The sequence below is a fragment of the Mustela erminea genome, chromosome 18 (assembly GCF_009829155.1).
Source record: "Mustela erminea isolate mMusErm1 chromosome 18, mMusErm1.Pri, whole genome shotgun sequence".
Classification (NCBI taxonomy): Eukaryota; Metazoa; Chordata; class Mammalia; order Carnivora; family Mustelidae; genus Mustela; species Mustela erminea.
Genome location: NC_045631.1, coordinates 2,584,764 through 2,601,791, shown reverse-complemented (window position 1 = coordinate 2,601,791; position 17,028 = coordinate 2,584,764). Strand labels below are relative to the sequence as shown.

Below are 17,028 nucleotides of genomic sequence, written 5' to 3'. Positions count from 1 at the left end.
TGGGGCGGAGCTATGGCCTCACCACTGAGGTTTGAGGAGCCGGTGGGGCGGGACTCCGCGGAAACCGGAAGTGTCTTGTGACGGGCACTAGGAGCAGTTCCGGTGAGTCCGGGGGAGGGGTTCGCGCCGGGTTGGGGGGAGTCGGGGATCGGGAACTGGAGCCCTCGGAGTGTGGGCGGTCTCGGAGCGAGCCTTACACTCTCTGCCCTGCAGATGACTGTTCACAACCTGTACCTGTTTGACCGGAATGGAGTGTGCCTTCATTACAGCGAGTGGCACCGCAAGAAGCAAGCGGGGATCCCCAAAGAGGAGGTGACGAGAGGGCCCGCGCAATCCGGGTGACCTCGCATCTCCAAACGCACATAGTCTCAGCCCAGCCCTTCCTCTCCAAACCCCATCTGGTTCCCACCCCTCTCCCGTCTCCTTCAACAACCGAGAGCTAACTCTGTCCTTTTCCCTCCAGGAGTACAAGCTGATGTATGGGATGCTTTTCTCTATCCGCTCCTTTGTCAGCAAGATGTCCCCGCTAGACATGTACGCTGTCAGAGGGGATGCTGAGGGAAGGAGGGCTAGCCTTGGGAATTTGGGGGGCGGGGGAGATTTTGTGGAGTGGAAGAGACATTGGCCCCCAGGAGAGGGGAAGGAGACAGAGGGAGAGGGGAGGGAGAGAAAGAGGCTGAGTCTGGACCCAGAGCTGGTCTGAGAGGCAGGGGGGAAGATCTGAAGGTAGAGAGGTTGGGTGGGGGGGCTAAATTGAGGAGTGAAGGTGGGAGGTGTCTTTACTAAATCAGCTTGCTATGAACAATGATGTTTAGGGAGTCGACCTAGACAGGGTCAGAAGTATCTCTTGGTAGAGATTATGCTCCCACTCCTTAACGTCCTCCCATCTCTGCAGGAAGGATGGCTTCCTGGCCTTCCAAACTAGCCGTTACAAGCTCCATTACTACGAGACGCCCACTGGGATCAAGGTTGTCATGAATACTGACTTGGGCGTTGGACCCATCCGGGATGTGCTGCATCATATCTACAGTGCGGTCAGTGCCAGCCCCGGGGACCCTTCCCTCCTCTAAAGCTCCTCAACAGCCATGGCCACTTAGTTAAGCCTCAAGACTCCTTGAGCTTCCCTGCCCTAACCTTACTGTGCTGTAGCTCTGTTGAAGTCAAGAGTTTTCTCAAGACTCTTTAGGTCCTGAAATACTTTCTTCTCCGGGAGGCTTGCGTCCCAGCCCTCAGTGCTTGTGCATTCGCACAGCCCTGAGATTCCATTAGGTTTTGGGGTTGGAAACAAGAAGGATCTGAAGCCTGGCTCTAACATCCTTCCCCTCTATAGCTATATGTGGAGCTGGTGGTGAAGAACCCCCTGTGCCCACTGGGCCAAACTGTGCAAAGTGAGCTCTTCCGGTCCCGGCTGGACTCCTACATCCGCTCTCTGCCTTTCTTCTCTGCCCGCGCTGGCTGAAGGAAGCACCCTACCTCACCCCCCAGGAGAATCCCTGTCTTCCTGGGCCCCTTCCTAACCTGTTTTATATGAAGGTCCCACTGTGTGCCCCTCTACCACCTGCTGTTCCACAACAGCCCTCCCAGGGCAACAGTGTAAAGCCTGCCCTCGTGCCCTCCTGGTCCAAGGAAGGAAGCCTCCAGGAATCCCTACACCTCCAAACCAGGCCCTCTCCAGTTTTATCCCCTACCTGATGCTGCAAACGTACAGAATAAACTTTTTGTCACCCTCTGCAGCCTAAGCGTGTCAGTTTGTCGGTTTGGTTGGTCCGTCAGGGTCCTGCCCCACTCAGGAAGGCATGAACCAGGGTGGCCCCATACTGTGAGCCTGTAAAGAGGCTTTGTCCATGGGCATCTCAACAATGACAGATCACACTCCACTCACAATGGGCTTACGTCCATCATGAGTTGAAAATATAAGTCAAGAATGCTTTTAATTCACCTCCTCTAGCAAACATCATAGCTTAGCCTGGCCTATCTTAAATGTGTTCAGAATACTTACATTAGTCCATGGTTGGGCAAAATCATCTAATATAAAGCCCATTTTACAATAAAGTGTTGAATATGTCATGTGATTTATTGAATACTGTACTGAGAGTCAAACAACGACAACAGTATGGTTGCTAAGTGTATGGATGGTTTACACTTGGGATCCAGGGGCTGAGTGGGTCCGAGACTCTCCCTGCCACTGCCCAGCATCAGGAGGTATCATGCAATATATTGTCAGGCCAGGAAAAGGTCAAAGCTCAAAGCACAGTTTCTACTGAATGTCTGTTGCTTTTGGGCACCATCAAAAAGATAAAAAAGGGGCGCCTGGGTGGCTCAGTGGGTTAAGCCGCTGCCTTCGGCTCAGGTCATGATCTCAGGGTCCTGGGATCGAGTCCCACATCGGGCTCTCTGCTTAGCAGGGAGCCTGCTTCCTCCTCTCTCTCTCTCTCTGCCTGCCTCTCTGCCTACTTGTGATCTCTCTCTGTCAAATAAATAAAATCTTTAAAAAAAAAAAAGATTAAAAAAAAATTGTAAGTCAAACCATAACTAGGGACCGTCTGCACTGACAATTTGGGGGCAGGGGGAGCTGTCCTGCGTTTTGTCCTGGCCCTCACTCAAGCTGCTGATAGCACAGCTCCACCCCCCCCCAGTCCCAGTCACGACAGTCAAAAATGTCGCCAAACCTTGCCTCGTGACCCCTAGGGGACAAAATCACCCCCCACCTGAAAACCACGTTGCTGGAGGAAGACGGACCTGCTGGGGGTCCCAGCGGGTATGATAACCACCCTCCCGGGTTCCGTCCTCCCGGCTTCTCCGTGCACACAGAATATCCATACTGCGGAGGCTTATGCAGAAGGCGGGGCTTATGCAGATGAGCGGCGGGTTTGGCTGGGAGGCGGGCGGTTTTATTCAGATGAGGGGGCGGTGTCTGCATGTTGATTATTTGGGCCCGCTGCCGACGCTGCTGGGAGCCTAGCGGTCCCGCTGCGGTTTGGGCTGAGGTGGCATCTCTCTTCCACCACCGCCCCTAGTCCCTAGGTCCCTATCTCCGAGGACCGCCCTCGACCTTCACCCTCACCCATTTCCCCTCCTCCTCCCCGCTCCAGGGACCCCGTATCCGAATATCTGCCCTCGTGCCACCTCCCGCGTTTCTCCCCTCCCGCAGCAAACCCCGCGACCTCCAGCAACCCGCCCCCGCGGGCCCGATCCTGCCTGGCGGCTCTCGCAGCAGCCTGCACAGCCTTCCCGCTCTCCCAGGACTCGCGCCACTACACCCCCCGCCGTCCGCGCCCGGGCTTCCCGGTTCCCAACTCCTCCCGCCCCCTTGGAGCCCCCTCCCCCGCCCCGGCCAGCTGGCATGCAGGTGTCTATTGCGTGTACCGAGCAGAACCTTCGCAGCCGGAGCAGTGAGGACCGTCTGTGTGGACCCCGGCCGGGCCCCGGGGGCGGTAATGGCGGGCCGGTCGGCGGGGGGCATGGGAACCCTCCGGGGGGAGGAGGGTCGGGCCCCAAGGCCCGGGCCGCACTGGTCCCCCGACCCCCAGCGCCCGCTGGGGCCCTCCGAGAGAGCACCGGCAGAGGCACTGGCATGAAATACAGGTATGGGGGTGGCCGAGCAGCCCACCCCATCTGCTCCCCTTTCCTAACCACTTAGGCTTCCTGGGATGCCGCCAGGACCCCCTCAGTCTTCGCTAAGAAGGTCCCACCCAGCTCATTCCATCTCTTCCTCCCATCACCGGGGCGCTCCCTTACTTAGTCCTTCTCTTTGTCTCCGACGATACCCCTGACTAGGAGAAAATTAACTTTACCAAGGTTGACCCGTCCTGTCAGAGCCAGGTGATGATCCTGAGCTTGTCTCCTTATCCCCAGGAGGGCCAGGGATGCAGGAATCTCCAGGCTGGGCCCCCTCTGGGATGGCGTGTCCTTGGGTCAATGTCCTGGGAAGGGGGTGGGGGAAGGAAACAGCTTCTCACTCTGGCCCTCTCAGGATGCCTGACCCAGATACTGCCCTCACCTGCCCCAAGGGCCGGGTATCCTGCAACCTTTCTTGGTGGGGAGGGCACTGGGGCTCTTGGAAGTGTGGACCACATCTCTCAGCCCCATGCTGAGGACAGACGGGGTCCTGGTGGAGAAAGTAGATGGGATTGTAGCGGACTTTCTCAGAGAACTGCTGGGCTCTCAGAACTTGCATAGGGGAGGAAGGGAGGGGCTCCTGCCTGGTAGTGAGCAGAGGTCGCTCATCTGATCTCCTCCATGTGTTGGCTCTGATTGAAAAGCTAAGCCAATGACCTGGGTGAGGCGGCCTTAGGAGGAGGGGGCTGTCTGGGTGAGAGGCAGACACCACAAGCCCACAGGAGTGGAGGGAGCCAACGGAGGAAGAGGGACAACTGGCCTTTCCTGTCACACTCCCCACCCAGGTGTCCTACCTGCGTTTGGGGGGCCCATGCACCTACCCTGCCCAAGGACCCCTGCCTGCCTGAGTGCCTGAGCCTCACTTGGTTTACTCCTTTGCACCGTAGTGTCTGCCCCTCAGTATAGCCCTCTTTATCTGCGGGTCTGTTTCCACAAACTCATCCCCATCAGCCTGTCACATTCCTCTCAGCCCCAAACTGCACACATCCCAGAGATGACGCAAACACAGACGAGATCCCACCAGGAGAAACACAAACCAGGAAGCAAGAGAGGCTCCGGATGTTGTCTCTAGAGTCATTTACTCGTTCACTTACGCTCCAGGCAGAGCCCTGCCCAGCTCGGTGGGCCCACTGGGCCTAGTTCTTTGGACTGAGCTACCTGAGGGCTTCTGATTCTGGAAGGAGAGGAGTTGGGGGCTGATGGTCTCTGTCCTTAATGGAGGCTCCACCCCTTCCTGCTGCTTCTGTGTCCTGCAGGAACCTAGGCAAGTCTGGTCTGCGGGTGTCCTGTCTTGGCCTAGGTGAGTCAGACAGCAGAGGAATGATGGGGGGGGGGGCATTCGTGCCTTGCCGCCCACTGTGGTCCCATGCCTGGCTTCTCTCTCGCAGGCACCTGGGTCACGTTTGGTTCTCAAATATCGGATGAGGTATGAGTGATGGGCCCTAGAAGCAGGGTGAGGAGGTGGGAGGGGGCCAGAGAAGAGGGGAGTGGACTTGGAGAGAGGTTTGGACGACAAGCATGGGGAATGGTGGGCCCGAGGCTGGAGGCTGGGGCAGGGGCAGAGGAGCAGTGGGGCTGGGCACAGAGGGAGCTCTATGAGGGCCACAGCCGTTGACCTTCATCTCTTTCTGTCACCTCCCTAGACGGCAGAGGACGTGCTGACAGTGGCCTATGAGCATGGTGTAAACCTGTTTGACACGGCTGAAGTCTACGCAGCGGGGAAGTAAGGACTGGGGTAAAGGAGCCAAGTGAGAACATCGGGGGCTTCTTATTTCCCTCTAGGGAACCCTGGGAACTCCATGAACACTAAGTTCCAATCTTCCAGCCAATGGGCTCCCGATGCAGTATGGGAATTGTAGTCTCAACATTAGTCCCTCTTCAGTGTAGAGCACAGAGGGTGTCCTGGACAGTCCAAATAAAATAAAGCCAACACGTACCCATGGCTTCATGCTCGGTCCTGTCAAACCTAGCCAAAACCTAGGAAGACCTTCCCCCACGTCTTCTCCCATCTGCCACACTTTGCTGCTCATCTTCAAGACTTGGCCCGATGTCAGCTCCTCCAAAAAGCCTTTGCCCAGCTCCCCAGATTGGTCAGCACCCACCTCGGCTCCCAAAGCACTTATACTGGCTTCTGACCCATCAGCTGTCAGTTACTGGTTTATGTAGGCGTGTTTGCTGCTCAACTGTGAAGCTCCTCCTTCCATGGAACTTGTCCAAGTCACCTATGTCCCTACACAGAGCCTAGCCCAGAGCAGGCACCGCTCGTGGGATGACAACATGCCCTCCCAAAACTCACGGTCAAAATGGTCAAGCAAACCGAAAACACAGGGAGAGATGAGAGGTTAAGTAACAGGGAAACTTCGGTAACCATCAGATGTAACAAATTAAGACCTGTCACAGGCTAGTGCATAATTAAGTGCCAAAGGATTGAGCCAGTAGGAGCTATGGAAGGTGACAGGAAGGGCTGAGCACAGACCAGCAATCAGAGAACATTTTCAGTAAAATGAATCAGAATCCAAGCTGAGCTTTGGAAGATGGGATTTTGCAGAGACTCAAAGAAGGGGGAGGGCAATGCAGATGGTGGGAACAGACAACAAGGTGTCCTCCCCGCTTCCCTAGGCTGTCCCTGTCCCCTCACATTCTATCCCTTCGACACCTGGAACAGAGCTTGGCAACAGTTGATGCACAGCTGATACTTGCTGAATGAATGAAAAGTACATGACCACATCTCAAGTGCTGGGAGCCCTTCTTATTTTGTCCACGATGGGGCTGACAGCCTAATGAGCTTGTGGTCTATGGTCTGCTTTACCAGAAAGGAAATGGGTAGAAGGGAAAAGTGGCGGGGAGGGAAGGAACTGAGCCATCTTGGAAAGGTCGGTGTTTCTGACATGATCTTCCTTCCAGGGCTGAAAGAACCCTCGGGAACATCCTTAAGAGCAAAGGATGGAGGTGAGTCTGGGTTTGAGGGGCTGCCAGGGAAGTGCTCATCCCAAATCCCTTTTCTTGCTTCTTTCTTTTTGTCTTTTTCCAGGAGATCAAGCTATGTCATCACCACCAAGATTTTTTGGGGAGGACAGTAAGTGGCTGCCACACTCTATTTGGGGAGAGCTATAGAAAATGTGTGAAGAGAGGTGGGGTTTGGCCGTCACCCCAGATCCGCAGCCTGCCCCTGGGGGACCCGGGCAATCCCAGTCCCTCGGGGGTTTGGATGTCACCCCAGATCTGCAGCCTGCCCCTGGGGACCCATGCAATCCCAGTCCCTCGTGGCGCCAGGCCATCTCTGCTCCTGTCTTTGTCACGCCTCATCTTTGACTTCCCTTTTCCTGCAGGGCAGAAACCGAGCGAGGCCTGAGCCGCAAACACATTATCGAGGGTGAGAGTTCGGGGCTGGGAAGAGCGGCTGCATACAGAAGCCAGAAGAGTTGGGAACGTTCTCTGAAACTTTTGAGTTGGAGGCTGTGCATGGGGAGCTGGGAGTTAGGCGGCTGTGGCAAGAGGGTAATGTCTGAATCCTGAGCAAAGGGAGGCTGAAGCACTTACCTCCCCCCCCCCCACCCCTGCCCCAGGCTTGCAAGGATCCCTGGAGCGCCTCCAGTTGGGATACGTGGACATCGTCTTCGCCAACCGCTCAGACCCCAATAGTCCCATGGAGGGTAAAAGCAGAACCCCCACCCCAACCATCCTTCAAAATAGCACTTCCTCAAACTCTCAGCAGGAAGCCAGCCTCTGCTCAGGAGGCCTCCCAAGCTCCACGGTGGGGGGCTCAGACCCCTGCTCTTGGGCAGGGAGGGAGGTGAACAGCAGATCCCCATCTCTCTGATTAAATAGAGATGCCCAGGGTCTTGGTGGGGCCAGCCAAGGTGCACAGATCTGGAGCCCTAGACGCCAGGGGCCTGACAGGGAGGTTCTCTCTCTCCCGTGTGCCTAGAGATTGTGCGAGCCATGACCTATGTCATTAACCAGGGCCTGGCCCTCTACTGGGGGACATCCCGGTGGGGAGCTGCGGAAATCATGGTGAGTGTGCCACCCCACTTCCCCCTTTCACATGGCCACCCCAAAACCCACTCTACCGGAGGAGGGGCAGTGGAAGAGAGTGGGGAAGGGTGCTCTGACCCCCATCTCTTCCCTGCCCCAACCCAGGAGGCCTACTCCATGGCCAGACAGTTCAATCTGATCCCCCCAGTGTGTGAGCAAGCTGAGCACCACCTGTTCCAGAGGGAGAAGGTGGAGACGCAGCTGCCGGAGCTCTACCACAAAATCGGTTCGCAGCCCCCCCCCCTACCTTTCCCTGGGCCTATCCATCACCTAGGTCCCTGTCCCCACATCCAATCCTCTTGCCCTTAGGTGTTGGATCAGTCACTTGGTCCCCTCTGGCTTGTGGCCTCATCACTAGCAAGTATGATGGGCGAGTCCCAGATACCTGCAGGGCCACTGTCAAGGTGAGATCTAGGGGCTCGGGATGGCAGGACTGGGCCATCTGGGCCGCTCCGGATGGTGCTCATTCTCCTTGGCCTCCAGGGCTACCAGTGGCTCAAGGACAAGGTGCAGAGTGAGGGTGGCAAGAAGCAGCAACAAGCCAAAGTCATGGACCTTCTTCCCATCGCTCACCAGCTGGGCTGCACAGTGGCCCAGCTGGCCATTGGTGAGACACCACCAGCCCTGGGACCTGCGGGTGGGGGGCCTCACCTCCTGCCAAGACACCCCCAAAACCAAGACTGGTTTGCCCCTAGGGAGGACCTCTTCCTCAGAGACACTCCTCAAGTGTGGGTGCTGAACGGTGGCTGTTGCCATCAGTTCTCTTTCTTCTCTCCTCTGGCCCCAGCATGGTGTCTCCGCAGCGAGGGTGTCAGCTCAGTCCTCCTGGGGGTGTCAAGTGCAGAGCAGCTGATGGAACACCTGGGAGCCCTGCAGGTGAGCTGGGGACTCAGAGGCGGAGCCCATCTCTGTCCTCTTCCCCGGAAGTCATGTCCTCGCTGTCCACTCCGGAATGGGCTGGGGAGGTCAGTCACTACAAAGGCCTCTCCCTCCGCAGAGGACAGGTCCGGGGCCACAAGGCAAGGCTCTTTTCCCGCCACCTGGCCCCGCGGCGCTGCTCCCCAAACCTCCCTGCCCCTGCCCCGCACCACCCCTTGCCCTTCTTCGGGGAGCCAGCACGTGCCCCCACCCCACTGCCTTCCTCTCCAGGTTCTGAGCCAGCTGACCCCGCAGACGGTGATGGAGATAGACGGGCTCCTGGGGAACAAGCCGCATTCCAAGAAGTAGTCGGTCGAGGGTGCAAGCACCCGCACCGGGGCCGCCGCACCCGCCGAGGACCGCCTCCCGCCGCTGCCTCCCGCCCGCCCCGGATCCCTCCACGCCGCGGCCGCCGCCAGGGAGGCCCCGCCCCCGAACGAGTCCCGGCTTCGAGTAGCGATGCGCATGAACAAAGCCATATCCTTCCGCAGTGGGGCTCGAGAGGGAAAGTAGTGCGCCGCCCTCCTCGATGCGCTCCGCCGGGCCCTCTTGCTAATCCCGGGCATGAACCACCGGGCCGTCCCCTCTCTGCCCCTTGGTTTCGCTCCCTTCTCTTCTTCCCCTAATCGCCGAGACCCAGGGGAAAACAAAAAAACAGGGCAGATCCAGGAAACATGCCAATTACCTCAAAAGTGGCCCTGGAGCTGTCATCGAGGGGTAATAACCTAAGAAGCGAGTCGTGACTCCCGCTGGGACAAAGGAACCGGGGCTCTTGCGTTACTCGGTACAGAGGAAGCCAGGCTGGTCCTGGCGGGAAGTAAATGCTGATCGTTGAGGACCCTGCCTCCCAGCGGAGGTGGGGGGGGGGGCGCTTAAATTGAGCACGAGTGTCAGTACTTTGTTCTTGCAAAGAAGAGGGGCGGTGGGGAGGGGGAGATGCAGTGACAGCCCTGACGCAGGTAAAGGGAAGTGTGCTGGCCAAGCAGTGGGGATGGCTCTGGGGAAAAGTTGGGCTGTGCTTTGCAGGACATGGTGACAGCCTTTGGGTCACAGCGGAGACCTGGGGCTAGGATGGTCATGTCTGGGGGAGAGACTTTCGAGCCTGTAGCAGGATTTCCTACCGAGCAGTGGAGGACTGCAGTCTTCCTCCTGGCAATAATCTTAAAGCAATAATGCCGGCCTTTCTTCTGTAAGACTTTTCCCAGGGAACTGTAAATAAAATCTCAGCTTGGTCCTCACTGCTGGTGTCTGAAATTGCAGGGTTGGGAGGGTAGGACCTCTGTCTCTGATGACCGGCCCTTGTCTAGCTCCCTGCCATTAGCTACAGCGGGAGCTTTCTCTCCGCGGACCAAGGCATCATGCTGCTAGTCACTGCCAGCCACTGCCCTCGCTGAGGACCCAGGTCCCGCATACCCCAGTCCCTGGTCCCCGGCTTTCTTCCTTCCTGGAGTCACCACACCCCTCAGAGCCCAGAGATCTGGCTTCATAGTTTCGCTGCTCCTCTCTCTGACACCCTTGTCTTTGTTTTGTTTAAAGTTGCATTAGCCACCCTTCTCGTCCTGTACTTCTCATCTCCCTTCTGATACCCACACAAATGCTGAGGAACTCTCTGGAACTCTTTCGTTGTGGCTGAATGAGAGGGGCTGAGCTGAGGCTGGGGCGTTGGGATTTGGTGAGGGAGAGGTAAGATGAAAACTGGCCTATGGTGGAGATGACATGGAGGGAGGGAATTATCATAAAGGAAAAAGGGAAACCAGTGAAAAATCAGCTTTCAGGGCGGCAGAAAAGCAGACTCCAATGCGATCATGTCAGAAACGACCCTTAGTCTTCCCCCAAAGGACTCTGATTTCCCTGGGACACAAAGTGGGTGGAAAGTTACACCCCTTAGAGATCACAAGACAGGAGAGGATGCTCTCTGCCTTCCTTAAGTTACAACCTCCCCATCTCCCTTCTACCCATCCTCACTCCTTCCTCGATCCTGAAGCTGAGAGAGCAGCATAAAACCAATTTCCAAAAAGAGAAAAGTCAGCAGCCTGCGATTTGCTGGCTAGCAACCAACCAGATCAACTAATGAATACTTACATCCACTCCTAACATCTCCCACTCATTTTGGAAGACTGTGGAGGAAACAACCAGGCACAATGGATGACTAAACCATGATTAGTTATTCTGTAATAAACATATAAGAATTCATAGATTCAAAATAGTATTCTCCTTAAATGGTTACTTTGGAGGACTCCTCTTTCATTTCAATAGAAATGTCTCCCCCCTTGCTCAAAACATTAAAAAAAAAAAAAGTCCTTTTAGGAATTACCTTCAGGGGCTGTTTGGAAAGTCCTCATAAGAGACCTTCCTTCATTTATCGTCACACATTTACCGTATTTGTCATCGACTTCATTCATTAACTTAACAAGTATTTAGCTACTGAGTCCCACTATGGTACAGGGATACAGTGGTGAGCAAAACCAGACTCGTAACACCTTTGCGGAGTTTATGGATGGGAGAAAGCAACGAATAGCCAGCAAACAAACACAAGTTGTCCAAAGTCCAGAGGCAGGTGCGGGCCACTTCCAGAGTCTACAGTGGCATCTGACAAGGTGAGGCCGTGCTCAGCGGTGAAGGGTCAGCAGGTGAAAGCAAGAGGGCTAGGAGAAGCATGCAGAAGGGAACATGCACTCCAAAGGTCTCCAGAGCTAGAGGGTGCCAAGAGCGGATGGAAGCAGAATGGGAGACTTGGGTAGTTCAGAACATACAAGACCACATCGGGCACTTTGGAATATTTTCTTCATCCTAAGGGCACCAGGAAGCTGTTCCTATTAGTTATTCAGTGATACATACAAATCACCCCTCCCCCAAATTTAGTGGCCAGAGACAACTTTTTAAAACTTTATTTTCCCCCCCATTATTCTGTGGTTTGGCTGGGCCCTCTGCTCTTTGCACCTGGGCTCACTCGTGTGGCTGGACTGACCTGGCAGGTCAGCTGTGCGAGAACATCAGCTGGCCTCACTGCTACATCTGGCCATTGGCTGGGACGTCTCAGCTCTCCATGCAGCCTCATCTGCTAGTAAATTTCCTTACATAACAGACTCAGGGCCGGGATCCCAAGGGATGAAGGCAGAAGCTGCAAGGCCTCCAATGGACTGTGCCCCAGAACTCACACAACATCGCTTCTGCCACATTCTGTTAGTCACAGGAAGTCATGAGCTGAGCCCAGATTCCAGGGATAGGGAAACAGACCCCAATTTTTGCTGGGAGAAGCAGCAAAGTCACATGGCATAGGAATTTGGGGCTACTGAACTGAACTATCACCACATTGAAAGGTTCTAAACGGGAATGGAAATGATGTGTGGTAAGACCTGGTTAGGCTTCAGATCTGGAAAGGTCACTGGTGATCTGGGGAAGAGGGTCCTACCAGGGTCTGAGCAAGAGATGATGGCAGCCTGGACCGGGGTGGTGTGCTGTGGGTGGAGAAAAGTTGGCGGAGCAAGGAGACATTTAGGAGGCAAAATGAACAGGGCTTGCTGAGAAGTTGGTAAAGGAAGGTGACAGCAGCGGGGAGGAGGTGGTTAAGGATGACACTTTGGTTTCTGGAGCTGGGTAAAGAAAGACGTGGGAAGCACTAGAGGAAGTGAGGACTTGGGACAGAGAGATCATCACTTTGGGTTTCTGAAGACAAGCAAGAAAGGAAGGTCTGGAACTTAGAGAGGCTCTGTCAAAACATTTTGGGTAGAACATTTATATAACACATCTACCCTAAAAGTTTAAGATGTAATCATCTACCAAAGATATCAAAAGATGCAGGGTGCCTGAGTGGCGCAGTCTTTGGCTCAGGTCATAGTCTCATGCATGTTTCAACGTCATGGGATCAAGCCCTGAGTCAGGCTCCCTGCTCAGTGGGGAGTCTCCGTCTCCCTCTGCTCCTCCCCCTGCTCATTCTCTCTCTCTCTCAAATAAATAATCTTAAAATAAGTAAATACAAGATCTGAGGAGACCTCTGAACAACATCCCAAAGAGAAGTTGCCAAAGAGTTTGGTTGGCATAAAAGCATCTTTGGCATAAGTTGATAGCTTCCCCCACGTGACCGTGAAGAAATTACAACTCAGAAGTTCTGAACTATTTGCTAGCAGATAATGGTATACCTCCTTGCAAGAGAGTGTCTGTCAGGTCTGTGGCAATCTAGTTAAAGAATAAAACCAGCTCCCACTGCTTGTTAAAGCCAGTCCATGCCATGTGCGTAGAGAAGCCCACCTTGTACTGACCGAGAGATGGGTGTTGCCAACATTGGGTACTGAGAAAATGCAATGTACACTGGGGGCACAGGATAAAAGCAGGGAGCACGCCCTGTTTTCTGTGGGCCAGGCCCTGTTCTAAGTACCTTGCTCATTCAATACCATTAATACCCACACTGTCCAGATGAGGAAACCAGCCGGCCCAGAGAAGTTAGGTCACTTGCTTGGGCTGTCACAACCCCCGAGTGCTGGAGGCTAGAATCTGTCCTCAAGCCAGCCAGCCGGCCATAGAATCTGCCCTACTATCTTCACAACAGAACCTGGGCGGCAGGTCCGGGAGAGGAGGGTGGGGAGGCAGTCGGAGGTGGGCGTGGTACCACAAGGCAGCGTAGGCTGTGTGTTATGTCCTGTTTACTCGTGGGGCAAATCACACCCTGAGTCAGAGCTCAAACTGGGCTGCTTTGCTGAAACCATCATGGTGTGTGGGTGTCCAGGCCTGGCTACTCCGGAAGGAAAGGATTCCCAGCATTCCTGGGAGGAGGCCCATCCAGGATCCTGGCATCCAGGTGTCTCCGTAGAGTGAGATGTCAGCTGAGAGGCGAGCAGTTTGAGAATGAGTCTGGGAAGTTGGCCTTACGAGAAGCCAAGGAGGGCGCGTATAATACAGCGAGTTGAGGGCTGCCTCCGTGCCAGTGTCCAGGAGCCCATAAAGATGGGCAGAACGGGCAGTGCCATCGGCTCTGATGGCCTGTCTGGGTGGGGCTGTGAATGGAGAGGGCGCAACTAAACCAGCAGGCCAGGCGGGCTGCGGGGACCTCACCAGTGGGCGGCCGAGAACTGGGGTGCTGCCGGGTCCTGGAGATTTGCACACAGACTGGGGGAGCGCCAGCTTGGTATTCGGGGGCGAAGGAAGGCGCGGAGGGCGGGAGGGGCGGCGCGCCCCCCACCGTCCTCCGCCGCGCAGCCCGGAGCTGCTGATGCGGCTCAGCAGTCGCTGGCATCCCCGGCTTCGCGCCTCCGCCGCCCCCGCGCGTGCCGCGGCTGGGAGCGACCAGCCGGCGGCGTGACGCCTCGCGGGGCGGGGCGGGCTCTCGCTATTAAAAGGGGCGGGAGGCGGCGGCGCCCGCCCCAGGAGCCGACCCGGGCGCGAGGAGGGCCGGCTCGTTGCGTCGGCCGAGCCCGCGGCGGGTACGATGCAGCTCCTGGTGAGGGTGCCGTCCGTCCCGGAGCGGGGCGAGCTGGACTGCGCCATCTGCTACCGGCCCTTCAACCTCGCGGGCCGCGAGCCCCGCCGCCTGCCCGGGACGGCGCGCGCCCGCTGCGGCCACACGCTCTGCACCGCCTGCCTGCGCGAGCTGGCGGCGCGCGGCGACGGCGGCGGGGCGGCCGCGCGCGTGGTGCGCCTGCGCCGCGTCGTCACGTGCCCCTTCTGCCGCGCGCCCACGCCGCTCCCGCGCGGCGGGGTGGTGGAGGTCTCAGTGGACCCAGATTTGTGGTCGCGGCTGGAAGACAGAGCGCGGGCGGAGCGCAAGCCGGATGAGGCGGGCGGCCCGGTCCCGGGAGGCGGCGACGCCGAGGACGAAGACCAGAGAGAGGAGGGGGTGTTACCCAGGAGCTCGGGCTGGCGCGCGCTCCGGCGGCTGGTGGAGCGGGTGCTGGCGCCCGCGCGCCGCTGGCGGCGGCCGCTGCCTAGCAACGGTGAGGGGCCGCGGGGGGAGGCGCCGGGCTGGGGGGGTGGGGGGCGCGTGTGGAGGCGTCCGGGATCGCCGCGGGAGGCTGCGGGGGTCGGAGGGTGAGGTGCGGCAGCCGGGGCGGAGTGGGTGTACCCGGGGTCACGGGGGAGTCTCGGGGGGCTGGTGTTGGGGGCGCCCTGGGAGGCGACTGGGTGGGGGGATCTCCGGGGACAGGTGAGTGGACTCCCGGGAAGGCAGGGTGGGGGGATGCCCGGGAACGCCGGGGGAGGCTGCGGGGGCCGGTGAGGGGGCACCGGGGGAAATGGCGGGGTTAGGGGGCTCCCGGGATGGCCTTGGGAAGCTGGGGGGGCTGGAGGGTGAGTGGGTCTGTCGGGGGGGGCTGCGGGGGGCTGCGGGCGCTGGGGGGGGCACCAGGAATCGCCCCGGGGAGGCTGCCGGGGTTGGGGTGGGGGCGCCCGGGATCGCCAGCCCGGCCGCACCCTCCCGCTGACACTGACCCTCCCCGTTTCCCCCAGTGCTGTACTGTCCGGAGATTAAGGACTTGGCTCGCATGAGCCCCTGCACGCTGTGACCGCGGCGGAAGGAAGGTGGTCGCTGCATTCTCGAGGCGCGCTGGAGTGCAGGGTTGAGGCCAAGGCCACCGCGCGCCCGTCCCGGGATTGGCTTTTGCAGGAGTTAAGCCTAGGGCAGGAGGGGCCGCCCTAGAATGGCCCCGGCAACACGGTGTACTGACTGGGCCAGGCTCGCGTCCTCGGGGGAGAGGCCCCGGGATGGTGGAGACGGGTCCGCATTCTCGTGGGAAGGACAGAGAATGTGTCCTTAGCTGTGACTGGCTTTTGTCCAGGGCAGCTCTGGCCATTTGGAACAATTGGGCCCATTCTAGCAATTCTGTGTCAGTGGTTTTAAATTTTTTTTAAAAAGCTAGGGCGAAGAGGTCGATTTTTGTGTCCTGTTACTGTCACTTCTACGGCATGTTAGCTGAGAAAAAATATTTCTTTTCTCCCCCAGGGCTGGTATGCTCATCTGCCCAGAATGGTAGTGTGTTCCTAAAATTATTGAGATGCCTCTGTACCTCGCTTCATTTCAGTCTCTCTTCAGCCTGTGAGGGCAGGTATCAGGGTCCAAATGGCATTCATCTGAGGCACCTAATTAGGGCCAACCAGGGATAGGAAAGCCGTTTGGTAAAGGCATCACATTTTAATCTTTTTTTTTTTAAGATTTTATTTATGTATTTGTCAGAGAGAGAGAGAGAGAGAGCGCTCACAAGCAGGCAGGCAGAGAGAGAAGCAGGCTCCCTGCTGAGCAAGGAGCCCGATGTGGGACTCGATCCCAGACACGGGGACCATGACCGGAGCTGAAGGCGGTGGCCTAAGCAACTGAGCCACGCAGGCATCCCTCACATTTTACTCTTTTTGATTTATCTGTCATCTTTACAATGACATGGAGAACACGGTCACGACTGGAAAAAAGATGCGTATCCTACAATTAATTTTTTTTAATTTTATTTTTTTTTAATTTTTTTTAAAGCAAGCACTTGAGGGGGCAGGAAGGACAGAAGGAGAGGGAAAGGCGCTCAGGCAGGCACTCCACTGAGCCCGGAGCCTGACCTGGGACTTGAGCTCATGATCCTGACTAACACGATGACCGGAGCTGAAATCCAGAGTCTGAAGCTTAACCCACTCAGGCACCCCTTATCTTGCAGTTTTAAGCTTGTGCCCCGTAATTGGACATCTCCTCCTGTACCCGGTGCTTTCTATTTTTAAATCCTATAAATACCTTAGGAGAGTAGAGTGCGGGAGCCACAGCCGCATCACTGGAATTACAAAATCTCCAGATTCCCCTTCAGACTCTGAGCCTTAACCAGAACCCCGGGCGATGTGTAGGCAGGTAAACATCGCAGCGGCACTGACTGCGGTCCTAGACTTGCTAGGATGTCCCCTTCTGTGGGGGCAATATTTGGAACAGTTGGTATAAAGGATATAAATTTCACTGGAGGTTGTAAAGGGACGTTCTGTTACTGAAGAAGTCTGTGTGTGTATAGTTTATTTATTATGTGACATTTTCCTGTGTTAAAAATGTGAATTTATGAAATATAAACTTCCATTTTTATAACCGTATCTTGGCATCTTCCTGTGCTCGAGTCTGCTTCTGTGTTCCCTCTTGGGGGAGGCCCTTCTCAGTGCTCCCCGGAGCGCAGCCCCCACCCTCTCAGGTCTTGTTCCAGAATGTCTGCCTTTGTTTTCTGAGGATGGGTTTGGCAGTGGGAGGGCAGAGAGAGCAGTGACTGCCCTGTCACTGGTGGCTGCCGGCGTTCGGGGCGGGGAGCGGGTACTCAATACAGGTTTATTGCATTTAGCCTCAAAACCAAAGTGTCTGGTCCCAACCCGAGAAGCTCTGGGGGTAGTGAGCACGTGTCGGGGAGGTACTAGCAGTTCAAATCTTCTACAAGGATGACCCGCCCCCCCAACTCTTTAAAAAGGGGGGGCTCTGCTGCAGACTCGGGGTTGTACCTGTGGAGCTGTACTGACCTCTGC

General features: G+C 56.6%; 3 protein-coding genes across 3 annotated transcripts; all 3 read left to right on the top strand.

Moving 5' to 3' along the window:
• TRAPPC1 (trafficking protein particle complex 1) lies at positions 1 to 1,730 on the top strand. Its single transcript, XM_032321148.1, has 5 exons — positions 1 to 102; positions 214 to 312; positions 464 to 534; positions 896 to 1,034; positions 1,331 to 1,730. The coding sequence occupies exons 2-5, from the start codon at positions 214 to 216 to the stop codon at positions 1,457 to 1,459; spliced, it is 438 nt and encodes a 145-aa protein (XP_032177039.1). The 5' UTR covers positions 1 to 102; the 3' UTR covers positions 1,460 to 1,730.
• A 1,186-nt stretch (positions 1,731 to 2,916) lies between these two features.
• Positions 2,917 to 9,809, top strand: KCNAB3 (potassium voltage-gated channel subfamily A regulatory beta subunit 3). Its single transcript, XM_032321792.1, has 14 exons — positions 2,917 to 3,585; positions 4,875 to 4,918; positions 5,007 to 5,044; positions 5,262 to 5,341; positions 6,523 to 6,567; positions 6,650 to 6,694; positions 6,948 to 6,991; positions 7,185 to 7,271; positions 7,547 to 7,632; positions 7,759 to 7,879; positions 7,963 to 8,057; positions 8,137 to 8,260; positions 8,441 to 8,529; positions 8,803 to 9,809. Exons 1-14 carry the CDS (start codon positions 3,344 to 3,346, stop codon positions 8,878 to 8,880), a joined length of 1,218 nt encoding a protein of 405 aa, XP_032177683.1. The 5' UTR covers positions 2,917 to 3,343; the 3' UTR covers positions 8,881 to 9,809.
• A 4,093-nt stretch (positions 9,810 to 13,902) lies between these two features.
• RNF227 (ring finger protein 227) lies at positions 13,903 to 15,763 on the top strand. The gene is made up of 2 exons (XM_032322333.1): positions 13,903 to 14,498; positions 15,010 to 15,763. Exons 1-2 carry the CDS (start codon positions 13,994 to 13,996, stop codon positions 15,063 to 15,065), a joined length of 561 nt encoding a protein of 186 aa, XP_032178224.1. The 5' UTR covers positions 13,903 to 13,993; the 3' UTR covers positions 15,066 to 15,763.
• The last annotated feature ends 1,265 nt before the right edge of the window (positions 15,764 to 17,028 follow it).

What these genes read in the sequence shown, in the direction of transcription:
- TRAPPC1 (XM_032321148.1), top strand. Translation starts at nt 214, where the DNA reads ATGACTGTTCACAACCTGTACCTGTTTGACCGGAATGGAGTGTGCCTT. An exon ending in CGGGGATCCCCAAAGAGGAG is followed by an intron (nt 313 to 463) that starts GTGACGAGAGGG and finishes TTTTCCCTCCAG; the next exon opens with GAGTACAAGCTGATGTATGG. An exon ending in TGCATCATATCTACAGTGCG is followed by an intron (nt 1,035 to 1,330) that starts GTCAGTGCCAGC and finishes TCCCCTCTATAG; the next exon opens with CTATATGTGGAGCTGGTGGT.
- RNF227 (XM_032322333.1), top strand. Translation starts at nt 13,994, where the DNA reads ATGCAGCTCCTGGTGAGGGTGCCGTCCGTCCCGGAGCGGGGCGAGCTG. An exon ending in GCGGCCGCTGCCTAGCAACG is followed by an intron (nt 14,499 to 15,009) that starts GTGAGGGGCCGC and finishes CGTTTCCCCCAG; the next exon opens with TGCTGTACTGTCCGGAGATT.
- KCNAB3 (XM_032321792.1), top strand. Translation starts at nt 3,344, where the DNA reads ATGCAGGTGTCTATTGCGTGTACCGAGCAGAACCTTCGCAGCCGGAGC. An exon ending in GGAGCTCTACCACAAAATCG is followed by an intron (nt 7,880 to 7,962) that starts GTTCGCAGCCCC and finishes TCTTGCCCTTAG; the next exon opens with GTGTTGGATCAGTCACTTGG. An exon ending in AACACCTGGGAGCCCTGCAG is followed by an intron (nt 8,530 to 8,802) that starts GTGAGCTGGGGA and finishes CTTCCTCTCCAG; the next exon opens with GTTCTGAGCCAGCTGACCCC.